The sequence below is a fragment of the Cuculus canorus genome, chromosome 5, assembly GCF_017976375.1.
Source record: "Cuculus canorus isolate bCucCan1 chromosome 5, bCucCan1.pri, whole genome shotgun sequence".
Classification (NCBI taxonomy): Eukaryota; Metazoa; Chordata; class Aves; order Cuculiformes; family Cuculidae; genus Cuculus; species Cuculus canorus.
In genome coordinates this window covers 66466990-66488808 of record NC_071405.1, presented here as the reverse complement: position 1 = coordinate 66488808, position 21819 = coordinate 66466990, and the positions used below count along the sequence as shown (strand labels likewise).

Below are 21819 nucleotides of genomic sequence, written 5' to 3'. Positions count from 1 at the left end.
GTGCTTTTTCCAGAAGACAGCCACAGCATGCTAACCATTTACTCTATTCCTGCTTTGTCTCAGCCTGTTCTCGTCAATCCTTCCCCCATAAAAAGAAAAAAAAAATAACTTGAAGATGTTATGAATGTCTGGGGCTACCTCAGATCTAACTTCCAATAATTTGCATTTGTTATGCTAAGCATATACATCCCTTGAATTATATCTAGTCCCTTTGTGGTCTAACGCAGGAATCCCTCTCCTATTGTTCTTGCTGTTAGCACTGTAATAACTACCGCTATTGCAATGTTAACAAAAGACTACTAATAATTCAAGTACAGTATGAATTCCCAAGGAATCGTCAAGTGAGAAATGCAGGTTGAAACAGTAGCTTCAATTCAAAGGACCTATTCTCTAGATTCAAGAGCTACAGCTGTAAAAGCATCGCATACGTGAAAAAACAACACATGATCAAGAAAGTTCCATTAATAATAATTATTTTAAAGCAACAGCATTATAAATTGCCAACAGTATCACAGTAGTACAGCTTAATACCAAATATTTAAATTTTCATTTGGTGGGGATTTATTATTTTATTAATTTTTTTTTTCAGTTGCACCATCTACTTAACATTAACTGCGCTTTTTGTTGACAAGCCTAAAGATGACTTTGTTACTTGTGGCACTTGAGACATTACTATATAAAATAATTATGCTCATTAATTTCCAAGCTGATTACTTGGAAAAGATTAGTCCTTAAACAGGCAGCTTAAAAATCAATTCCATTAAAATGTATATTAAAAAGCCTCACAATGACTTTCTTCTGACATTCATAAAAGTTTTATGTTCCAAGTATGCCTGAAAGTCTACTTCAATAAAGAAGCAAAAACTGACAAAACAAAAATAAAAATATCAAAAGATACTTTTCTTTTGGGGAAATGGGAAAACCATGGATGCTCTCTTCATAGTAAAGAGAATGAAGACAATATTGTCCTGTGAAAACAGGAAATTGCAGGGACTGAGTGATATGAGCAGAAAAAGCACCACAGGTTCTTTCAAGCCATGTAGAAGAAGCGTAGGATTGCAAGAGTCAAGGACCACATGCTGATTTTTATCTCCTGAATGTAAAGCAACAAAGGGAGGAATTGCCTGCATTGATGCACGCGGTACAGTTATATTCCTTTAATGTATATTTCTGTCACTTATAACCCTTTGCAAATCCTTGAGTCCCAGTTAACAGTCATCCAGTGGATTATACCAATACAACACACTGCAAAACTAAGCCCTTAACAGCTTTCTAGATTGGTCAATACAGCAAAAACTATTTTGTTTTAAAAAAGGAGAGAGCCAGTGACCAGGTGCAAAAAAAATACAAAAATAACTTCTCATTAAAAGCATTCATGCCTTTTCAGTGGGCACAACTACCATGAAGAAACAGTGGATCATGAATCAGCCATTTACTACATGGGCTCTCTTTCAGATTTTCAACAGAGAAAACTAAATAAAATATTTTTCTTACCCAAAAGTAGAGAGGAAAAAAAAAAACAAACAACAAATTAAAAAAAAGGAATTTGGTACGGAGTGATTATATACTTGTAGTCTTACCTGAGACAAAGCAGCATCCCGTTGTTCTATTACTGCATTCATTTCCTCAGCTATTATTTTCTTTCTACGTTCTTTGGTCCTGTGTATTCGATTCAGAATTATAGCTCCATTCTTCAGTATATCTGTCCCTGTGTCTGCATTGTTTATTCTGTTCAGTAATTCCTGTAATGTCTACCAACAGCATTATATGTTAGTCAGACATGAAGTTTTAATATATTTTATTTAATATAGGGTTTTAATTAATAGGCACATGTGAATTGTAAATTGACTGAGTGAAGTTATTGAATTTTCATATTGCAGCAAAGATGTACATTATTAGTGTGTCAATTCTTCTTTTTCCCACATCTTAGTTCTTGAAACCCACTCAATTGAACTTAAGCCTCTAAGATATAAGACTGACATCAAGAAATCTCCTCAGAGAATGGCTTACCATGTCATTTTCTTCAGGGTTAATATTTTCTAGCCTAGAAAAAAGGGACACAGAAAGCCTGATCAGTAGCATTTCCTTAGTGCAGCAAAATGAGTTCGCTTTTTAAATCTTTAGAACCTCAAGTAATTTCATTCTACTAGTCTTTAGAGTCAACCATGACACTGAACATATTAAAGTGCCACCTGCTCGACTCCATCTTTCAATAATGCTCCATATCTTCAGCACTGACTTCAGACTGTTAAGTTATTAATGTTTACTGCTATATATGACTACAAGGATCAATTGTTCATATGTGCTTAGATGAAGAAAGTTCCCTAGCGATAGAAATGACTGATGCTCTTATTTTATTTATTTCTGGGCTTACAACTTTTACCTGACGTTGTATTTGTGTTGTTTTTACTGCAGCCCAAAAGAAATAGGACACGACTTTTGTGGAGAATTTTTTTTTCATTTTAAAGTAATTATTTTTCCACTTCTCTCTTCCAAAATGAGGAAAAAAAACCCAAAACCCTAGTTGAAGTTTCCTAAAAATGTTTTAATTTTATATCTTGCATAAAATAGCAAGCTAAGCCAATTCTCTACAAGGCTCTTACGCTCTTATTTAATTCTGGAACACCCCACCCTCCCCCCACACTTTCCTGCCTTTCTATTTCAACAGAACATGTATTGACCTATCAAATACAAAGATGATATGAGGACTTTAGTCTTACAGCATTGAACACTGGTTGTGCAAAAGCAGTGAGTGATAGCACAAAAACATAACAGATGGGATAGTATGCATTTTATTTTACCAAAGTTTGTTATATGGCCAATGTAGTATTCAAAATACTTATGTGTATTTTTAAACAGAAGAGACCGCTTTTCTGGAAAAAAATGAACATATTAAAGTTACTCACCACTCCATTGCTACTTACTTAATGGTGACTTGTACTAAAAGTAGGTTCGTCACTAGCATATATTTTAAAGCGACAGATATAGTATGATTAAGCATCTATTAAACAGCAACACGCTCTTTTTTAAGAGGGCTGTGATAGGTGCTGCTCTGAGGCCAAGATTTTAGCCAGCAAACACCAGAGTATTTGACAGCACAATAGCATCTTTTACATTAAAGCATTAGTTTTACCAATTTACAATACATAAGGCATAATAAATCAACCAGTACAGAAATTAATTTCTTAAATGAAAAGGAAATAATTCAGAATGTATGACCAGTGTGCAACAGATGGTATATTTCTTTGGAATTCACAAGCAGTAAATACTCCAACATACATAGTACCAGAACTAAAGAAACCAAAGTAAAAGCTAACCTTTGCTGAGTTTGACTTGTATTCATAAAGTAACACAAATCATAAAATAACAAACATATTACAAGTCCAAATTCTCAGAACTGCCTCCTCGCGGAGTTCCTGCTTTAGTTTCTTTATATTGCTCTAAGTCTCACTTCGTGTGGGACTTAAAAATGGATCTCCAGCTAGTTTGTATTCACAATGAAAGGATCAGTATTTGTCGAAGTAAATTGGCAGGACTGACCCAGCTTCTCTGGAGAACTTCAACCCCGCTAAGAGCACGGGTCGACAAAATCACCCAGCCGACCAACAGGCTGGGTAAGCAAGACACCTTCGGGAGAAACGGGGTGGGAAAAAGAGCAGAACTTACACCACAAGCGTAGCTCTTCAGCATACTACTGCCACAAAGGATCTGTCTGTAGGTGTACCCACACCCCCTTTGGTGAAAGCATTGTTTATAAAGCAGCATCCTGAGCTGTGCATTTGCCCTGCTGCCTCTCCCTGTGCTGTGCACAGGCAATAAGTGACCCTTAGATCTCTCATGACTTTAAAGAGTAGCAAGCAAGGACTCTTCTCCCTGCCATTTCTACGTACAATCCGCTGATGTAACCCCTGGAGCAAACAGGACTGAAAAAATTTTGGTTGTTACAGTTAAATTATAACAACAGAATTGCTCCAGCTGCTGATTTAAAGAAAGAATTAAGGAATTTGATTAAGGTTGGCAGGCTGTTCAATACTGCCTTCTTGTAAAGCTCTGATTGGAGTAAGTCCAAAGCAGATGGAAGGAGTGACCTGTGATCTAAAACTCAAGGAGTGTGGCACAAATAGCCAATGTTCTTTAAAAAAAGCCGGATCTCTACACGCCTCACAGCCAAGACAGAGAACTTGACCTGTTGAACAATCAGCATCAGGAAGAAAACACTAAGGGTGGTATCTAGAAAAACTCCACGATCCCAGAAGAAACTCCACAATTAAATAGAATAAACCAAGTCTTTCATGGTTCATCCCATCATATCTGCTCCTTCCAAAGGATTAATGGAGTGGTGAGGTAAACTACAAAAAAAATTTCCATTCAGCCACAGTAATAAACTACTTAGAATAAAGAGGCTGAGAAAAGTAATTTCCTTACGGGGTTGACTCTGCTTCTGAGAAAGGTGCATCTCTATTTGACTCTGGTCATTCCCAGCTTGCTTCTCCCATTGCAAAATGCCAGACATCCAGGCAGATATAGAAATACAATGTCTTGTCACCTCAGACAAGTAACACCACAGTTAGTAAAGATGCACAATGTCCTGAAAAGCCCAAGTGCTGGAGTCAGGCTGGTGTTCCAGCAGGAATCGTGGCTCCACTCAACCATTTCTTGTTTGCAAAGTGTATGGCTGCACAAATAAGCATGTTGTAAGTTTAGAATAAGGGGATCAGAAGAAAAGCTGCTGAGCCTGATAGAAGCAATTCTGCCTTCTTGGTTCTGTAATGCCCAAAGACTTCAAATACAGCAAAGAACTTTCTTCAAAAAAAAAAAAAAAAAGAACACAGAAGCCCCAAACCAATAATCAAAATAGGAAATATTTCCCTGTACTATACCATATCAATGCTATTTTTGGAAGAAATATCACATTATCTATAAAGTACTGTAACAGAGAGGACTGATATGGATCAGGGAAGCGTGTGGTCAGCTTGTCTTTAGTCAGGTTGTGGAAATCGATGAATACACTGCTGACTGAGCTAATACTGAATATAAATCGATGGAACAGAGCAAGATATTTTTGAAGTTTATGGAACAGAGCAAGATATTTTTGAAGTTTCTTACATTGCCCGATATGGCTTAAGACGTTCCTATTAAACTTGCAATTTGGCTGAACAGGTAGCAAGGTAAGGAAAGAGGCAGATATTAAGACATCTGATGCAGTGAACACGATTATTACTTGAACATAAAGAATGAGCTTTTCTCCCTGTCAGGGGATTACATACAGCAATTAATGCCCAGTAATTCATTATGACTAAGTACTTGCTGTGTAGATGATTAACAAACCTTACAGGGTGAACAAATGAAGCTTTTGGGCCGTCTGTCTTTGTGACTTCTGTCAATCACAATTTCTCTTTACTGCTCAGATGACTGACACTAAAACTATCAATGATAATAAAAGAATATAACATTTTGCAGAAGCAGGAACATCTTTGTGCTCTGTGGGAGGCATAAGTCTGCTTGGGATCTGTTTAAGCATTTTCTTCATGTCCAGGATGCCCTCAGTGACAGGTCACACAGCATCCAGGACAGGAAAGACTTGGGTATGACTCTTCCCAAGACTTGGGTATGACTCAGCTGCTACTGCCACGGTCAGTCTTGGTAATGCAGAACGGGAGACCCTGGAGAACGCTGGAACTATGATCTTACAATACACATACAGCCTGGCAAGGACAATTCTTTTGAATCACATCGGTTTTGTCCCCAGTTTTGTGTTCTGGTGTTGTCTGTCACAGCAGCAATTAACACTGAGAAGCCTGACCCACACCCTTGCGGAACATACAGGAAGAAATACTAGCTACAGACAAGAAATAGCTCACTGGTTTAGGCAAAGAGGAATACATATCAGCTATTGAACCAACAATAGCTTTTTAGGCCATCACAATTTTTACCTATATTGGGTTGGTATTCTCCACAGGGCAATCTCCTATCCCAGTTCTGAGATATGAATGGCATCGGGGTATCAGGCCACTCTAGAAAGCATTAGAAAGACCACCCAAGTGGATGACAACAACAATTGCTATTCTCTAACTGACAGCAATAAGGTATAATAGATTGGCTCCGAACTGTCAGTCAAGGGAGTTATCGACCCACTCTTTGGAGCAAGCACCCTTTCTGTCATTACTAGTGTATCCCTCTGGCTTCTGACATTCTTTTTGGGAAGGTAGTAGGCATATTCTCCAAGAAATGACCTCCTTCTCTTTTCTTATCCTTCTGCTTAGAAATGAGTTGGTCTTCAGGTACATGAGTGAAGCAGATAGAAGGGGTTGAAGGGAAAATAAGTGAGGGTGTTCTGAGCGATTCATGCGTGTCAAGACCTGCCACACACGTGCCTACGGATTCGATGGCAGAAGAAGCAGATATACGCTTCTTATACACTTAACCTGTAATTTCTTCCAGAACCCCAAAAGCCATTGATTAAGTCCACAGATCAGAATAATTAATTTGCTGCAGGACTTCAATACTTCAGCCCCAAAGGTCTTGAGTTTAAGCTAACAGCTTAGAGCCTCATTTGATGCTTGTGGCCATACCAAACTTTCCTTACTCTTGGAACACACAAAACTAGAAGAGTGACAGAAGAAATTGAAAGGACTGGAATAAGGCTAACAGTTATGATGTCTTTTATGAGAATTTAAAGCACATTTTTAATTACCTTAGAGATTGCTGCTCAAAGCAAGATTTCAGATGCATGTACACCTACAATGGGCTCTGTAGAGATATTTTTATAACAAAATGTGCACTAATTCTTCTGGGAATGGAATCTCCTAATCTTACTATTGAGTCATATTCATAGGCTGTAACAAACTCTAGCAGCTTGTAAATTCCAGAGAGTAATGGTAACATTCTCTTAAATATTAAAATACCCCAAAGAAGACTACTGTTTTTCTGTCATAAAGAAGAATGAGTGATCTTAGTAGAATCCATTATTTAAAACACAATTGCTTGCCATTCAGTCAAATAATAATGGTACCTATTCAATCTCCTACCATGAAAAACTTCTCTGCTTTTTATTTCTCTTGGCAGGAAAAGCAGGAGAAATTTCTCAGCCACTCCAGACTTTGGAGGACTACTGTAGATGGTAGCCAAGACGATCACAACATGGATGGAGATGGATTACATGGAGAGGCAAATAGTAGCTTCAAAGTTGCCTACGTCACAAAGTGAGAAAACAAACTGTTCTTGATCTTCCCCTCCTGACTTAACAGTTTTGTTCAATATGAGATTACCTATTTCTGTTGTGTTAACGTGGCATACATAAACCCTTATGAAGTATTAATTATACCCTTATTGCCTTACAAACTGCTCATACAATAAAGGTAAGAAAAAAAATCACATATTTTTATTACATCTTTCACATCATTAATAGAAATTCTGCTGAAGGAAATGTCTAGTAGGCTTAAAAGCTTGATTGATTTCTTATACATTTCAACTTGACTGACATTCTGGTACTCCATGTCAAAAGATCCCTATATAATGTTGCATTCACCTTACTTGTGCCTGAATAAACCAATACCAAAGCTTTTGATCATATTTTTAAGGTTTGTGATCAAAATTACTCACCTTGCTCTTCGTCTTCATGGAAAAAATATGGTCTTATAATAAGGCTATCAAATTAACCAATAGCACAGCAAGACTGGCATAAGCCTGGTATTTCATCACAGAGAAGTTCGTGCTAAGTTTTCCTATATAACCACTGTTGAGCAGTTTATGACAGTCACAGACTGACACAACAACCTTTCTGCACAAGGCAGGAAACATATACTCACTCTTTGAGAGATTGTTCTAAACGCTGGACTCGCAGAAAGGCTTCATCCCTCTCTTCATTGGCTAACCTAAGCCTTGCCATGACAGCCTCATCACGTTCCCGTTGAGCAGAATAAACTTCTTCCACCAGAACTGCAAAAGTAACCAGTGTGTTTAACAAAAAAGTTTGACGGAGAAAGACACTATTAGATGCACTTACATAGGCCTTTGCCAGGATCCCCTAAAATGGACATTTCTCCACTGACCTCAGATTACTCTGGATAAGGTCTATATTATTCTTTAGACACAACACCAAATTGCTGTTGATCACTCGAATACTTCAAGGAATGACAAAGTTATGTGTTTTCTAATTCACCTCTGTATAAATCAAACAGGGCAAGGAAGTGATTTGCTTTGCCTTCTGAATACTTGCCAACGGAAAAGTAATTCTTAGAGCTCAGAATCATAAAAGACACTAGTAGGTTTCTTCTAGGATGTGGAGTTAAAAGTAATGATCCATTAAAACTACTTCTACCATCACTCTGCTTCCAATTAGGATGGCACACTGGTACTAAATATTAAAATTCTAATAATATTACAGTCTCTCTCCAGTATCAAAAGAGTGGCACAGCTGGCATCTCTCCTCTGCCAAGCCTTGACTTTATTGTGTAATATACTGTTATATTATCTGTTAGGACATATATGGACCTTGGAGCATTAGGTGCCAATAAACTAAGATTTACTGTCGATCCTTGGGAGCAAACTAACACCTTCAAGTCATTCCTCATCCCCAGCTTACTTCTCCTTCCTGCTTCTTCCCTGTCAATATGTCTAACACCATCTCTGGCACACGGCCAGAATCCTTACACCGACCCTGCCTCCACTAAAATCTTTATTCATACTTTCATCATTTCCCTCTGCAATACTGCAAATCTCTTCTCACAGTGATCATAAACCCTGAAGTCGAAACGTCTAGGGACTTTCAGGATGCTATAGTAAGACTGCTGTCGCTGCGAGACAGAGGACTACATCCTCTCTGACCGCACAGAACCTCCAAAAAACTCAATTGAGGTCTGTAGTTCCAGGGTTCTCCATGCTCCCCTTCTAGCCTGCCAAGCTGGTGTTTGGCCACAGTTTCCTAACACCAAACCATGGTCTGTTTCAAATTTTGGCGTTTATTTCTCAAGGACGTTCCGCATTAAGCCATTACATTCTTCAGAACTCTCTGCTCCTACCTGAACTGCAGCTTAAAGTCATTAAGATCGCAAAGAAAGGCTTCCTCCCTCTTCTCTTTGGCCTAGAGCTTTTATCCCTCCATTCTTACCTCAATTGACATCAACTTTGCTGCCTTTACACATGAGTTTACTCTTACTTCACCTTTGTACATTATTGTACAAAATCTTCAGTGTGATGTAACATAAAACACTTCATCGTTCTTCACAGAACAGAGCAATAGGGACAGAGCAGTACATTTTGGTAGCAGCGATACTGCTGGCATACAAAATAAACTTTATTGATACCAAAAAACCCACTCCAAACTTCCCAACCAAGTGAAATACAAGAAGTGGTAATTTTCTGTACAGTTCACGAGCAGCTCAGATAACCAGGGATGTAAGACAAGTAAGAAGAACAGAAAGAGCCCAGAGAAATGAATGAAGAAGATGTTCATGGTAGGAGAGCAAACCTCTTGCCCTCAAGCTGGGGAGAAGAGTATTCCTGATGAATAAGGAAGCATTTTTTGCAGGTCTAGCAAAAGACTGCACGATTAACAGGACTGCGTAAAAGAAGACCGAAAAGGCTAAATGTTACTTCTGGAAGTGTGGTCCCTTCTCTTATTAAAATCTGCAGAGGAGCTGCAGCCAGAGCTGTAATAAGTTGTGTAGTTGTGTTTGAATAAAATTTAAAAGAAAAAAAAAAGAAGAAATTCAGCATCAGAAGTGCAGATTTTGACAAGCACACAAAATTTAACAAAAAGTGATTTCATTCTCTTCTGTTTGGATATTTACTTGTTTCACAAGAACAGTGTCTTTGTTTTCTTGGAGGTCTGTTTCTCCTGCTTGCAACAAGAAAGCTTTGCTTGATATGGAATGGAAAAACTAAGGCACGAGAAAAGCAGCTGTAAAACGGCACGTGCACAGACTGGTAGTCAGGAATAAGTTTGCAGCACTTACAGAGGGCAAGTTCGATATCTGCAAAGGGATGTGGCTCAGCAAGAAATTGTATGAGGTGGGCTGTGCATTTCAGCTCATTAGACTTCTGCTTAGGTTGCTGAAGATCTGTGATGGCAACAAAACTAGCGCCTCAGCTTTGATTGCCTGAGTAAACTACAATGCAACCGCTATGTTCCAGTTGGATCTGGAATACAGAAGCAGTTTAATTCTTTATGGTAATTATTACCTATCTGTACCTTAATTTATTTGCGTACTGTATTTTTCCCAGTAAAATATGTCAGTTTATCTAGCATCGTGCCGCAGACACTGCACAGAGAACCCTTTCCATAAAGCTGCAAGTGGAAACATTACGCAATTTTCATAATGAAAAAAAACCTGCTGGAATGAGTAGAAAGCTGTCTAAAATAACTCAAGATTTGGCACTTATTACCGTTCCTGAGTTAATTAGTTTCCAGGTTAGTAAACTTCTTTCTGGTCTCTTTCAGGGCGCCCCTTCTTCTGTCAGACCTCCTACGTTTGGAAGAATGGTTTTGGCATATCTAATTCTCTCTCTGCGCAATTAGAACTAGTGGTAATAATGACTATACAGGCTTTTTAATAACAGATTATTGCTTCCTTGTCCTTAAACCAAAGCAATGTATCTATAACAGTATCAAAACATTCAGAAAAAAAGAGATTTTTTTTTTTAAGTTACACAAACATCTTGCGTATCTCAATTCTTAACGTCCCTGACAGCAGCCCACAGGCTAATTGCACTGAACAGTGAACATTTCCCCTACCTAAAGGTCCTTTACAAATACTTTTATTTATTTGCTATGGAAAAGTGACCTAAATTGAGCAACTCTTTCTTGTTATTTTCTTATCTTTCCACTAAATGAAGGTATTGGAGTAAATATCCCAATGACCAGATCTACCAACTACATTAAAAAACCATTATAGTAGTTCCATACAAATTACAAGCGTTTGGCTTTTGCTTCTATTTATTAAGAGTAATATCACAAGTTATTTTTTTCACATTAAAACATCTTAGGGAGAATGTAGTAAATTATGTGAGATGCCTGCATGGTAATGTAAGTTTAAAAAAAAAGGGAAAAAAAGGGAAAAAAAGATACTTAGCAGCGTTTTAATACCGGGTAGCAATATTGACGCTGACCACAAGAAATTCCTAATTTAAAAAATACTTACAGTCCTCATCTAACTCATTTTAACGGTCTACAGAAGGCTAACTCACCTGATTCCTTTACCAACCAAAGCCTCTGCTGAATTTACATTAGACATTTCTGTTATCAAACATCTATACATTTCTGAGTCTATTTAATATTTCACAAATTCATTTTTTTAATATTACATGGAATATTGTAACAGTTATACAATTGCAGGTAGTCTGATGTATGATGTTAACAATAATTTTCACCATTCAGACTGAGATATGGGTAAGTCACAAGTAGAAGTACATTAAAAATCACAGGATTCTTCAAACGAGCCACTGAAATACATACACCTTTGGGTGGTAATATAGCGGTAAACCAAAACATTTTGTGTCCTAGGTAGAAAAGTATGTTAAGTATAAGCTCTCTAATGAAAAGTCTGTGAGAGTGACATAAAAATATTCCATATTAAAAAGAGTAAAAAAAATATTATCATTCTGATACTTCTCAAAAGTGCCAGGTGAAAATTAATTGAGAGTAACAAGTCAGGCTCCTCAGTCCCATTGAAGTTACAGCCCATACAGCAAAATCGAAGCCCCATACTGGCACGTTGCCGTGATGCTTGATCCAACGAAAAAAGTGATCCAGCTACTTAGTCACCAACTGCTCTGGTCAACACCATGAGGTTTTGCTTGGAGACCTTCCAGTGGTGCACCAACTAACTCTATCCTGTTTATCTTGAGGCCTGACCAACAAGAAACACAAATTCTTATAGAATTCATGTTTCAAGCAAGAAAACGACACACAAAACCGAAGCATGAATAATCAAGTATTAAGCTAAATATTTGTGTCATTTACTAATTCATATGCATAGAATGATATTCAAGAGTTAAAACATTTAAATCCCATAGCGCTAAATTAAGAAAAAAGGATTAATTTCCAATGCTTGCAAACACTGTAACATATACAAATATGACACTACTATTTAGTAGCATAAACTATATTTGCTTTGGAATAATTTAACAACATCTTTCTCCTTGTAGCTAAAATCCCTGCACTCTGAAAGAGCTCTTTATTTTAAAAGAATCATTATGCTAAACTCATCAATTCTAAAACGTTTTTAGTTTTTAGTAAAGAAAACAATTGTAAACAGAGAGCTTTTGTAAGGTAGATAGCTATTACAAAGTTCACTTCGAAAATCAATATAGCATTTTAGCTGGAATTTGCTCATTAAACACCCACAGCTCTAATGCAAATTATGATGGAATGAATAAAGCAAATACATATGCTTCTTTCTTTTTATTAAATGTAAAATCTACTGTTAATTGCATCTGGTATGTCATATAAACTTTTCTCCTTAACTATTAAATGGAAGCTTTTACAAAAGTCATTAGAGATTCTCTTCCTTTGACTTGTATAAATTTCAATATTTGTTCAGTAAAGGTTCACAGCAGTTAAATTACATTAACAAATATTATTAGCTACTATGTAAGCCAACTAAGTAAAATACTTATATTGCAGGTAAAACAAATCAATGGGTGTTTACAATAATATTTGGATATGTCCATTTTTAAACAAGCTTATCAAATATCATGTAATTCTTAGTCAAATGAGAGATACTCAAAGTAGATTTTTTCTTCCCAAATACTCAAATTTGTTTAGTAAGCTAATTGTTTTCTAATATGGGCAAAAGTAAATATGAAGAAGATGAACCATACCGAGTATGAGTTTACTGAGTCAAAGCAGTGTACATATTTTCTTAGTTGAACCTGATTCTTTTGGCAAACCTATTCTTCTACACTTTCTAAACTACCTTTAGAATACAACAGTAGTGAGGAGGGGTGTTGGAAATCATTCTAGTTTAAACAGTGGTTCATGATTTTCCAAACAACTGAAGGGGGAAGGGAGGGAAACGCGGTTCCCAGGAAAAGTCTGTTTGCTGGTTTCCTAGAGGTCATCTGTGCAAATGAAAAACCTGAATAGGAAAGGCAAGAAAGAAGAAATTGTTAAGATTTAAAACGTCTATGACAGCAGAAATCACTTTAGGGTGATCATTTAAAAATGTAAAATCCAGAGTACAGGCCAGACCTGATAAGAAGAAGATGAGACCACTACTCGCACAGCTGGCTCAGAAGATACAGTAAATAACACTATAACAATTGGCTTTCAATATAAGTCAGTTTTACAGAAATAATAACAACATTTTGGACTTTGCAAGGTGTTTGCAGATGTGATGAAATACTGATTTTGGCTTTGGACTATGTGGAAAATAAAGTGACCCAAGAAATAGTGTAATAAAAATCTCACTAATTGTTTTTGTAACAAGCTCTACTTATAGTGATCAGTTACTTCTAAGAAAACAATGTGGTGAGATAAAAACAACATATTATATGTTGCAGAAGGTCAGAGGTTTGCAGTTTAAAATCTAGCATTCACGATCAGTGCTTGATGAACGAGTGACTTGGGGTTTTCTTTGGTATTGATTCTGGTACATTCAAAATAATTTGCCTAGTTACTCGCACCATTATAGCAAAAAGAAATGCAAATGAGATGATAGGTTTTTACACAAAGAAGTTCTAAGCATCTTAAATACTCAAGAATTGACTGAAATTATTAATGACTCAAAAAAAAAAATCTATGCGTGATTAGCCTTTTGTTTCATACAGGTGTACATACAGCTCAAACACAGGAGTGGATGTAGAAGTCACGAGAAAAATGAAGCAAAGAATATTCTCTTTTTTGCCTTTTGGAAACGTAAATTACTTGAGGGAACAGTAGAAGCACTTGCTTGGCCGGGTCATACTTAGAATTCAAGACTCCTGTAATAAGCCTCTTGTTTATCCTGCTCAGTCGCTTGCATGGAGAAACTCTCAGCTGAAATTTATCCTACAGGGAGGTTTAACCAAAGTCTTTTAGGGATTTTTGTTGTATTTTCACTTTGGATTTCTGAGTAGCAGCTACATGAACATGAGGAATTAGGGAAGTATACTGGGAAAAGAGGTACGATGACCACCTGCCTTCTCATTTTCATCAGTTCTCCCATTCCAGTGCGTCATTGCTGGGTCTCTGCCTGACTAATCGCAGGAGGACTTGGAAACTACCCTTACTATTTCCAGATGGGCCACTATTGTTAGATTTTATTTAACCATATGGATATACGATTGTTCTCCTTACAGAAACACAAACATGCATGTATTTGTTATCTAGTCACTTCAGAAATCAAAATCCGCTGAGACTTCTTTCTACTAGATTTAATGACTGTGCTTACAATTCTTAAATAAGGAGTCAATCTTATCATAGCCAAATAAACAAAAAACCCAGATTTACTGCATTGCTATGAAAGCCTTTAAAACGTGTCACTAACTGGTCTGCACATACATGTTATGAAACGCAGATAATCCCTAGAAACATTGAAAGCCGATGGCCCTTACACAGTTCTCATTCAAGTTAATGGCAAACTACCATGAGCTCCAGGGCTATCGACTTAAAAATAGTGCTGAAATGTTCTATTTCAAAAGAACTTAAGTTCATAGCTCATTTTTTGAAAGCCACCATTCACTTATTTCAGTTGTGACCTATAACTGAAAAATAAAAGCAAAACAGTGATAAGAAGATCACAGGAAAACTACTTAAGTGTTTTTTGCCGGTCTATACCAGGAATTATAGACTACAAGTCATTTACACCTGAATGTGACTTTATAGATAAAGCAATCTGAACAAACACTGATAGAACACTGACTTCTTTATTGCTTTGTGCTTGTTGTATGTATTTAGTGCATAGCATTCATCTGCTCCTACATTTTCAATGCTATAAACAGTGTTCTTAATAAAAGGCTAAAGTTGCTTAGTGGCAGCTCTGCATACGGTCTTCTTTGTGTACTTAGATCCCAATTCAATTAAAAAAAAAATAAAGTGGGAAAGAATAGGAGAGAGTATTATACACAGACTCCAAAGCAGTTCTTGTGAAAGCCAATCCCTGTACAATAATACTTAAGCCTCTGCTTCTAATACACTAAACACAGCTGACTTCAAAATTCAAGCCATAATGCTGTTAAAACTTTTTTCCACTGAATAATCGCTGGTGCCTGAATATTTACTTTAGGGGAGAAATATAAATGTTGCATTAAAGTTTGGAAATTATGACTTGACAGATTAAAGAAAAGTTTTTGCAATACCCCAAGAAGTAGATTTTTTGCAGACCTTTTTATTCCTGAATAAACCCCAATTGTTTATGTTCATCTAAGATTGTAGTGGGGAAGAGAGAAGGGCCATCACAAAAATATGCAGAAGATACCGGCTTGCTTATAATGTACGAGTTCCACCCATAAATAGCTTAGTAATTTAAATTTTAACCTATGCCAGCTCACAGTACATTGTACTTCAAAGACCTGCACACAACTTTCTGACAATCAACAATTCTAACAATCTGAAGGTAAAATTACAGAAATTAAGCTGCTAAAAATTAAGCCAGTATGTTCTCATTCACAACACCCCTGTCTTGGGATTTTTTTTCCCCCTCTCATTCAGATGCTTTCCCATACAGAGGATTCAAATCCTACAGCTGTTTTTGAAATGCTGTTATTTATCAGGAAATAGTTGGAAAAAATACTCAGGAAATAGTTTTGCTTAATGAAACACTATTAGGACATAACCCCCAAGAACTATACAGACTACATATACAAATAAATTATGCAGAGAAAACTGAGTTAGGAAGTATATACATTATCTACTTAAACCGTAAAATAGCATTCATATTTAGGTTCATAAACACAAGGGTTGGGAACTATCGAGTTCTTTTGGCTAAAGCCCAATATTGGCCTTATTTCAGTTTAATTGGAAGAGGATCTTGAATTCATCTTCTCCATGAGATATCAGGAACTTGGATTTCTGTTTGTACCAAAGGTTAATAAGAAATGTGTCTGCAAAAGTCAAACAGCATTAAATACCAAAAACTGATTATTATTCTGCAGGAGTTGTTCTGTCATTCATAATCTCTCCATGCTCCAACCTTCCACAGCTAATCTTTAATGGATGACATGCAAGAAAGAAAAATAACATCTAAAAAGGGACTCTAAAGTGAGCTTTGAAGAAATGGAAAATACTTTTCTTCTGTGCTGGAAGTTATTGCCACCCAAAGTTTATTACTGGCAAGATTACTTATTTCCTCTTACTTTATGGGATATTAAACCAAACTAACTCAAAGCTAATAACCACTTGGATATTTGTTTTCACTTTCGCTGTTAGAACCATTGCCTATGCAGTCAGGAATTATTTTTCATGTTAATTTAGGAAACTTCAAATAATATTAACGAACATATCCACACCATAATCAAGAATTCCAAACCATCACAAAAGATAATTCTTAACATTTGTGTAAAAACAGACCTGAAAAGAGAGACTTCATTGTAGGTATATTGCCCTATGAGAGACTGAAGGGTGTATGAAGTATACAGCAGTATTAGAAGTACTGCTTTCCCCTTTTCCCACCCTATATTTCCCACCATAATCCTGGTCTTTCCGAGAGCATCTGCAGAATGCTAATACAGTTTTCAGGCATTAAAGGTGGTGTGCAACACCTAACAGACCTAGCAGGGCTGGACTCAATCAGCTGACTCTGATTTTAAAAAAGTATTAAAATTTGATAACATTACTATTAGATATTGGCAAAACACCTCCCCAAGCCCCCCCATCCCAGAACTGCCCTTGCTACAGAAAGATTTAGCAAGCAATACTTCTTATTATGTTTTATCTCGGTCCAAATATATAGCACTATGATGGCAACAAAATCTTTCCAAGAGCTGAAGCTCTGATGTCCACTATCTTGTTGCAGTTACGGTGGGAGCTACTGTGAAAAGACCAGGGCTTTGACATTTTTTTCCCATTTAGAGGCTACCGTTATGCTCTACAATTCTTACTTACACTCAACCGCCTCGCTCTTCTAAAAGTACCTATATACCTATGCATAATTCTGCTGTTAGGCAAAAAATGAAGTTACTTATTAAGTCCATCCAAAGTGAGATTTGTTCTTTCCGCCAGTTCTTTTGAAGACTTACTCTGCAACGCCTCCATCCTTATCTTCCAGCCTGTCCTTGGAGGATGTGTGCTCCTTCTCCCTTTCCCCTCCCACAGAGCGTTCTCATTCCCTTTGCTGTTCAAGATATGAAAGTTTTGCAGGCCCACATTTCAAGATTTGTCTGTTCAGTTCGTATGTGGTATTCCCCTTTTCCCCTACATTATCATAGTCTCAGTTCTTTTATGATGTGCTCTTCCCTTGATTCTCCCTTGGCTCCGCCTCTGTTCTTCTCTTCAAGACGGAATACAATACCTTCTGACATTGGAGGAAATCCAACAGAAGAATAAAGAAGAAATAGCAGGACCCTGTGTCAACTAATACCACCAGAAGCAGTAGTCTCTAATGCTTAAAAGCCTTCAACCAAAATTGCATATTCCCTAATTTTCCTTAGCCAGAACTACCTGACACAGAGACAGAGACCCAAGGAAGTTCTAACATCCATTTAGGCTAGCAAAACTTAAAAACAAATTCTTCTGAAAATTACTTATTTAGTACACACAATACTAATCATTCTATTCCATCTGTGTACCTCAACAGAGCTTTAAACTAGACTTGAAGGAGGAGAGAGGGGAATAGTATCAGGATTGCCTGAGGCAAGCTGAGGGACGATATGCCAAGGGACGATATGCCGAGGGTAGAGAGACGGGGTGCCAGCGAGGGCCCTTGGCCCGCGTCTCCGAGACATGCTGCATAGACTGGAATACAGTTGAAGTTGTATAGAGACATCACTGAAACCTCAAAGGAATTAAGGGGTGTTCCTCTAAGAAGATGACAGGGCTGACAGCCCAGCTGAAGTGCCTCTAGACCAACGCATGCGGCATGGGCAACAAACAGGAGGAGCTGGAGGCCATCGCGCAGCAGGAAAAACCATGAGGTTGCACCTCAAATACTGTGTTCAGTTTTGGGCCCTTTACTACAAGAAGGACATTGCTCTTCTCTGGACACACTCCAGCATCTCAGTGAAGCTGGTGAAGGGTCTGGAGCACAAGTCATACAAGGAGCAGCGGAAGGAACTGAAGAAAAGGAGGCAGAGGGAAGACCTTATCACTGTCTACAACTACCTGAAAGGACGTTGTAGGGAGGCAGGTGTTGGTCTCTTCTCCCAAGAAACAAGTGATAGGATGAGAAGTTACACCAGGGGAGGTTTAGTCTAGATATTAGGAAAAAAATCACCAAAAGGGTTGTCAAGCATTGGAACAAACTGCCCCGGGGGAAGCGGTTGAGTCGTCATTCCTGGAGGTATTTAAGACCTACGGATGTGGCATTTAAAGACATGGTTTAGTTGTGGACTGGGCAGTGCTAGATTAACGGTTGGACTTGATGATCTTACAGGTCTTTTCCAACCTAAACGATTCTGTGATCTTTTGCCTTAACTCTACTTCTTCTTATCCTCTCATGACGCATTTTACAAATGCACACTTTTCACTTCTTCTTCACAAAGTCAAATCATAAAACGACAAGCCTTGGGTTATTGCTTTCTGAAGACTGTTGAAGCTTCATTTTAAAATGGCCTTTGTCTTCAGTTTTTCTGTTCTTTCCATGGGACTTTTTTAGGTAAAACACGTCAATTTAGAGGGTTATATTTTAAAATAGACTTGTAATATTCCTCAAAGTAGATAATATTTTTATGATGTACCTTTCTGATGTTTTTTACAACATAATTTTGTGGAGTCATTTTCTTATCATAAAGTCCGTACTAAGTAATAATAAAAATGCAAACACCCATATTTACAAGCTTCACTCTACCATGTGTTATATGCTGTAGTAATTAAAGATTAACTAGCAACACGAAATCACAGCACCATGTGTTCTCTTTTCCTCAAAGGACTTAACACGTGAAGAAAAAGTTTTTCCTTAAACACACTGACTCTTCTTTATCAAGTTCTGCTTGTCCATTAGAACTGTCTCCAAGGCTTTTATGAGAGACACACAGACCTACACAAATTCAGTTTAGTTCACATCATTCCGCATTTCAAAACATTTATCCAAACTTGGTTACGTTCTCAGAACTGTAAGACAGGAAGGAAAAACCTCATGAAATATTAATGATGCTTCCTTTTGGCAAACAGTTTAAGTAGTAAGAAGCCTCTTGCCCACTTTCTCAGCATTTAAAGGATTTTTATACTTCCTGAACTCGTAAAAGGAGAAAAAGGTATTTTTTAAAGGTCATCTGTATTACACATTGTAGTTCTCATTAAAAATTGGCTTATTCTTCCTTTTAAAATGGATGAACTATTTTAATTATTATATCCATATTAATGCCATACTGTTTTGAAGAGAATATTATGCTTAGGAGATAATTAGAAAGCTTAAACAGTAACGTGGAAAAAACCAATTTACTAACAAATATTTTGATTGTACCCATAAAAATGAAACTAAACATGTTTCTGACACACCTTTTGACATACATTTCTTTCCAGGTTTTAATGAGCAATGAACACCTATATCAAAGAGAGTATTTCTCTATTATAGTACAGAGTTATAAAACCGTGCAAGTGTCCAGGAACAAACACAAAACTTGGGATTCAACCCAAACTAGTTTTATTAGCTTTTGGCTGCTGGATATAACTATGATACACAGGGTGGATTTTTTTTTTCTTCTGAAAATAAAGCAAGAAGTTCAAGTAAAATAAAATAAGAATAAAATTATGCCTGTATTTCAATTTTCTTCCTAATATGTAGAAAAGATTTGCCTTTCCTTTCCTTCATCACAGAAAATCTAGGAACAGTCTCTTCCATCTATAATATACACAGAATATAGTATTCTCAGGAGTGACATTAAGTAGAAAGTCAGACATCTGTTTTTTCAGCTGGACAGTTTGTTTTCTGCTCCATTTCCCTGAAGACAGTTACTATCCCTCCTTTCAGTACTAATATTTTGGGGACAGGTATTAGTACTATTAAGACTGTACGAAGCATGTGTGGTCTATGAGGACACAGTTTTACGTAGCTTACACTTTATTTATAAACAAATGATAGAATGAATTGATAAAAGCACTCACAGTCATTTCCTTGAAACACTTGGAGAGAATTCTCACAGTATTTTTCACCCATTGTACACACAGTCACTTTCCAATAATAAAAATACTCAGCTTCATTACTTTAGAAATTTCCAGAACTCTAGAATACAGACTGTCTCCATTCTTCTATGTCTACCCAAAGAACAATTAACAACAAATACAAGTATCCAGTCACTTCCAACCATAAACTTTAGAATCTTTCATTTAGTGAATCTGTATAAACTTGATTCGCTGGAGACATACCACCATCAGGCAAAAAAAAAAATCATTAACTACCATAAGAACAGAATTTTCAAGAAAATTACAAGTCTTTAGGTGAGGTGAATGTGTGACTATCTCCATACACAGGGAGGGAGTAGTATTGCTCAGAACAAGCTAAAACAATAAGTGGTATTTGAACTGCTGGTTGAAAGGTAGAGGCACTGGTAATCATTATTTCCCCTTGTTTGTTCAGGACCTTCCAACAAAACAAACAACCTTTTTGTGATTGGATTGACATGGTGTTAACAATGCATTTAATGCCCAAATCAGTATGAATACAGGTAAAGCTCCTGCTAATACCAGTACCAGGATGTTAAAGCCACCTATTTTCTAAGCAACTCTAAACAGCCACACATAAAAAAAAAAAAGAGTCTGATCTTCCCTCCTTTAGCAAATAAAGCTAACATTCACTGGGCAATGTCATATAGCAACGGCAAGTACTGTATGAGCCATACAGCCATCTGTTAAACGCTTGCCTACCTGCAATCTTCTCTGCAATCTTTGCTTCTGTAGCTCCCTCTTGCAGTTCCAAGTCCAGTTTTATTGTCTTCAGCTCCTTGTCCTTTTCAGCCAGCTGATCCTGAAGCTGAAGTGAACAAATGGACAGTAAGAATCTTACCTGGCTGAAACAGTCAACCAGCTCTTTCAACACCAAAATTTTAAAGAATAGTTTCTTATTCCCCAAATACAAACACTAAGCAATACAATAGAAGTTCAGTTAGTCATATTTATTTATCTAATGAATAAATATTAAAAATATGGGTTTTTATCATCTGCCCTATCTTGTTCTGCAAGACAAGCAGCATTATGTGTGCCACTACTTTTATTTGGGATTCTCTTCTTCAGGTACCACCAGCTGTGGTCCTTCTTCCAAAGTTCAATGACCTTTGTAGTGGTCATCAATGACATTCCATTGAATGGAATACAACGCAGGTGGTGTCTGCATGAATAGCCTATTTCCTACCAAGAATACTCACATCACAGCCCAAAGAGACTGTGGGGTAAATATATCATTTTCCACATGCATTGCCAAATAGAAAATTAGTATTCTTTCACGTGTTGAGGCCTTTCTCTACCTGGGAATTCACTAAATCTTTCTTGGACAGATATCTGAGCTTGCCATTGAATATTCAATGACACTTCATGGAAAGACTATAGACTTTTCTGTTGTTTAGATGCATGGAACCACTACTAGCGCTAGAAGCAAGGCGGTGTGCAGTAGGATGGAATTCTCCCCTCAACAAAGAGGAGGTATCAGGGCACATTCATTATCTGGACCACATGTAGAAAAGCATGAGCTCCAGATTCTACTAATGAAATCCTAGTCTTGGTTTTGGTCCTTCTTGGTTTTCACTTATAAT

The 21819-nt window shown here is 37.1% G+C and overlaps 1 protein-coding gene across 7 annotated transcripts in view; it reads right to left on the bottom strand.

The window, feature by feature from the left end:
* Window positions 1-21819, bottom strand: part of MIPOL1 (mirror-image polydactyly 1) — a 189963-nt gene that overhangs the window by 122378 nt on the left and 45766 nt on the right. For all 7 annotated transcript variants that reach the window (XM_054068380.1, XM_054068382.1, XM_054068379.1 and 4 more), the window contains 4 exons: window positions 20939-21044; window positions 7809-7938; window positions 2011-2044; window positions 1581-1751 (listed from right to left, as the gene is read on the bottom strand). In XM_054068380.1, coding sequence (XP_053924355.1) covers window positions 1581-1751; window positions 2011-2044; window positions 7809-7938; window positions 20939-21044 — 441 coding nt within the window. The remainder of the gene's footprint in view (window positions 1-1580; window positions 1752-2010; window positions 2045-7808; window positions 7939-20938; window positions 21045-21819) is intronic.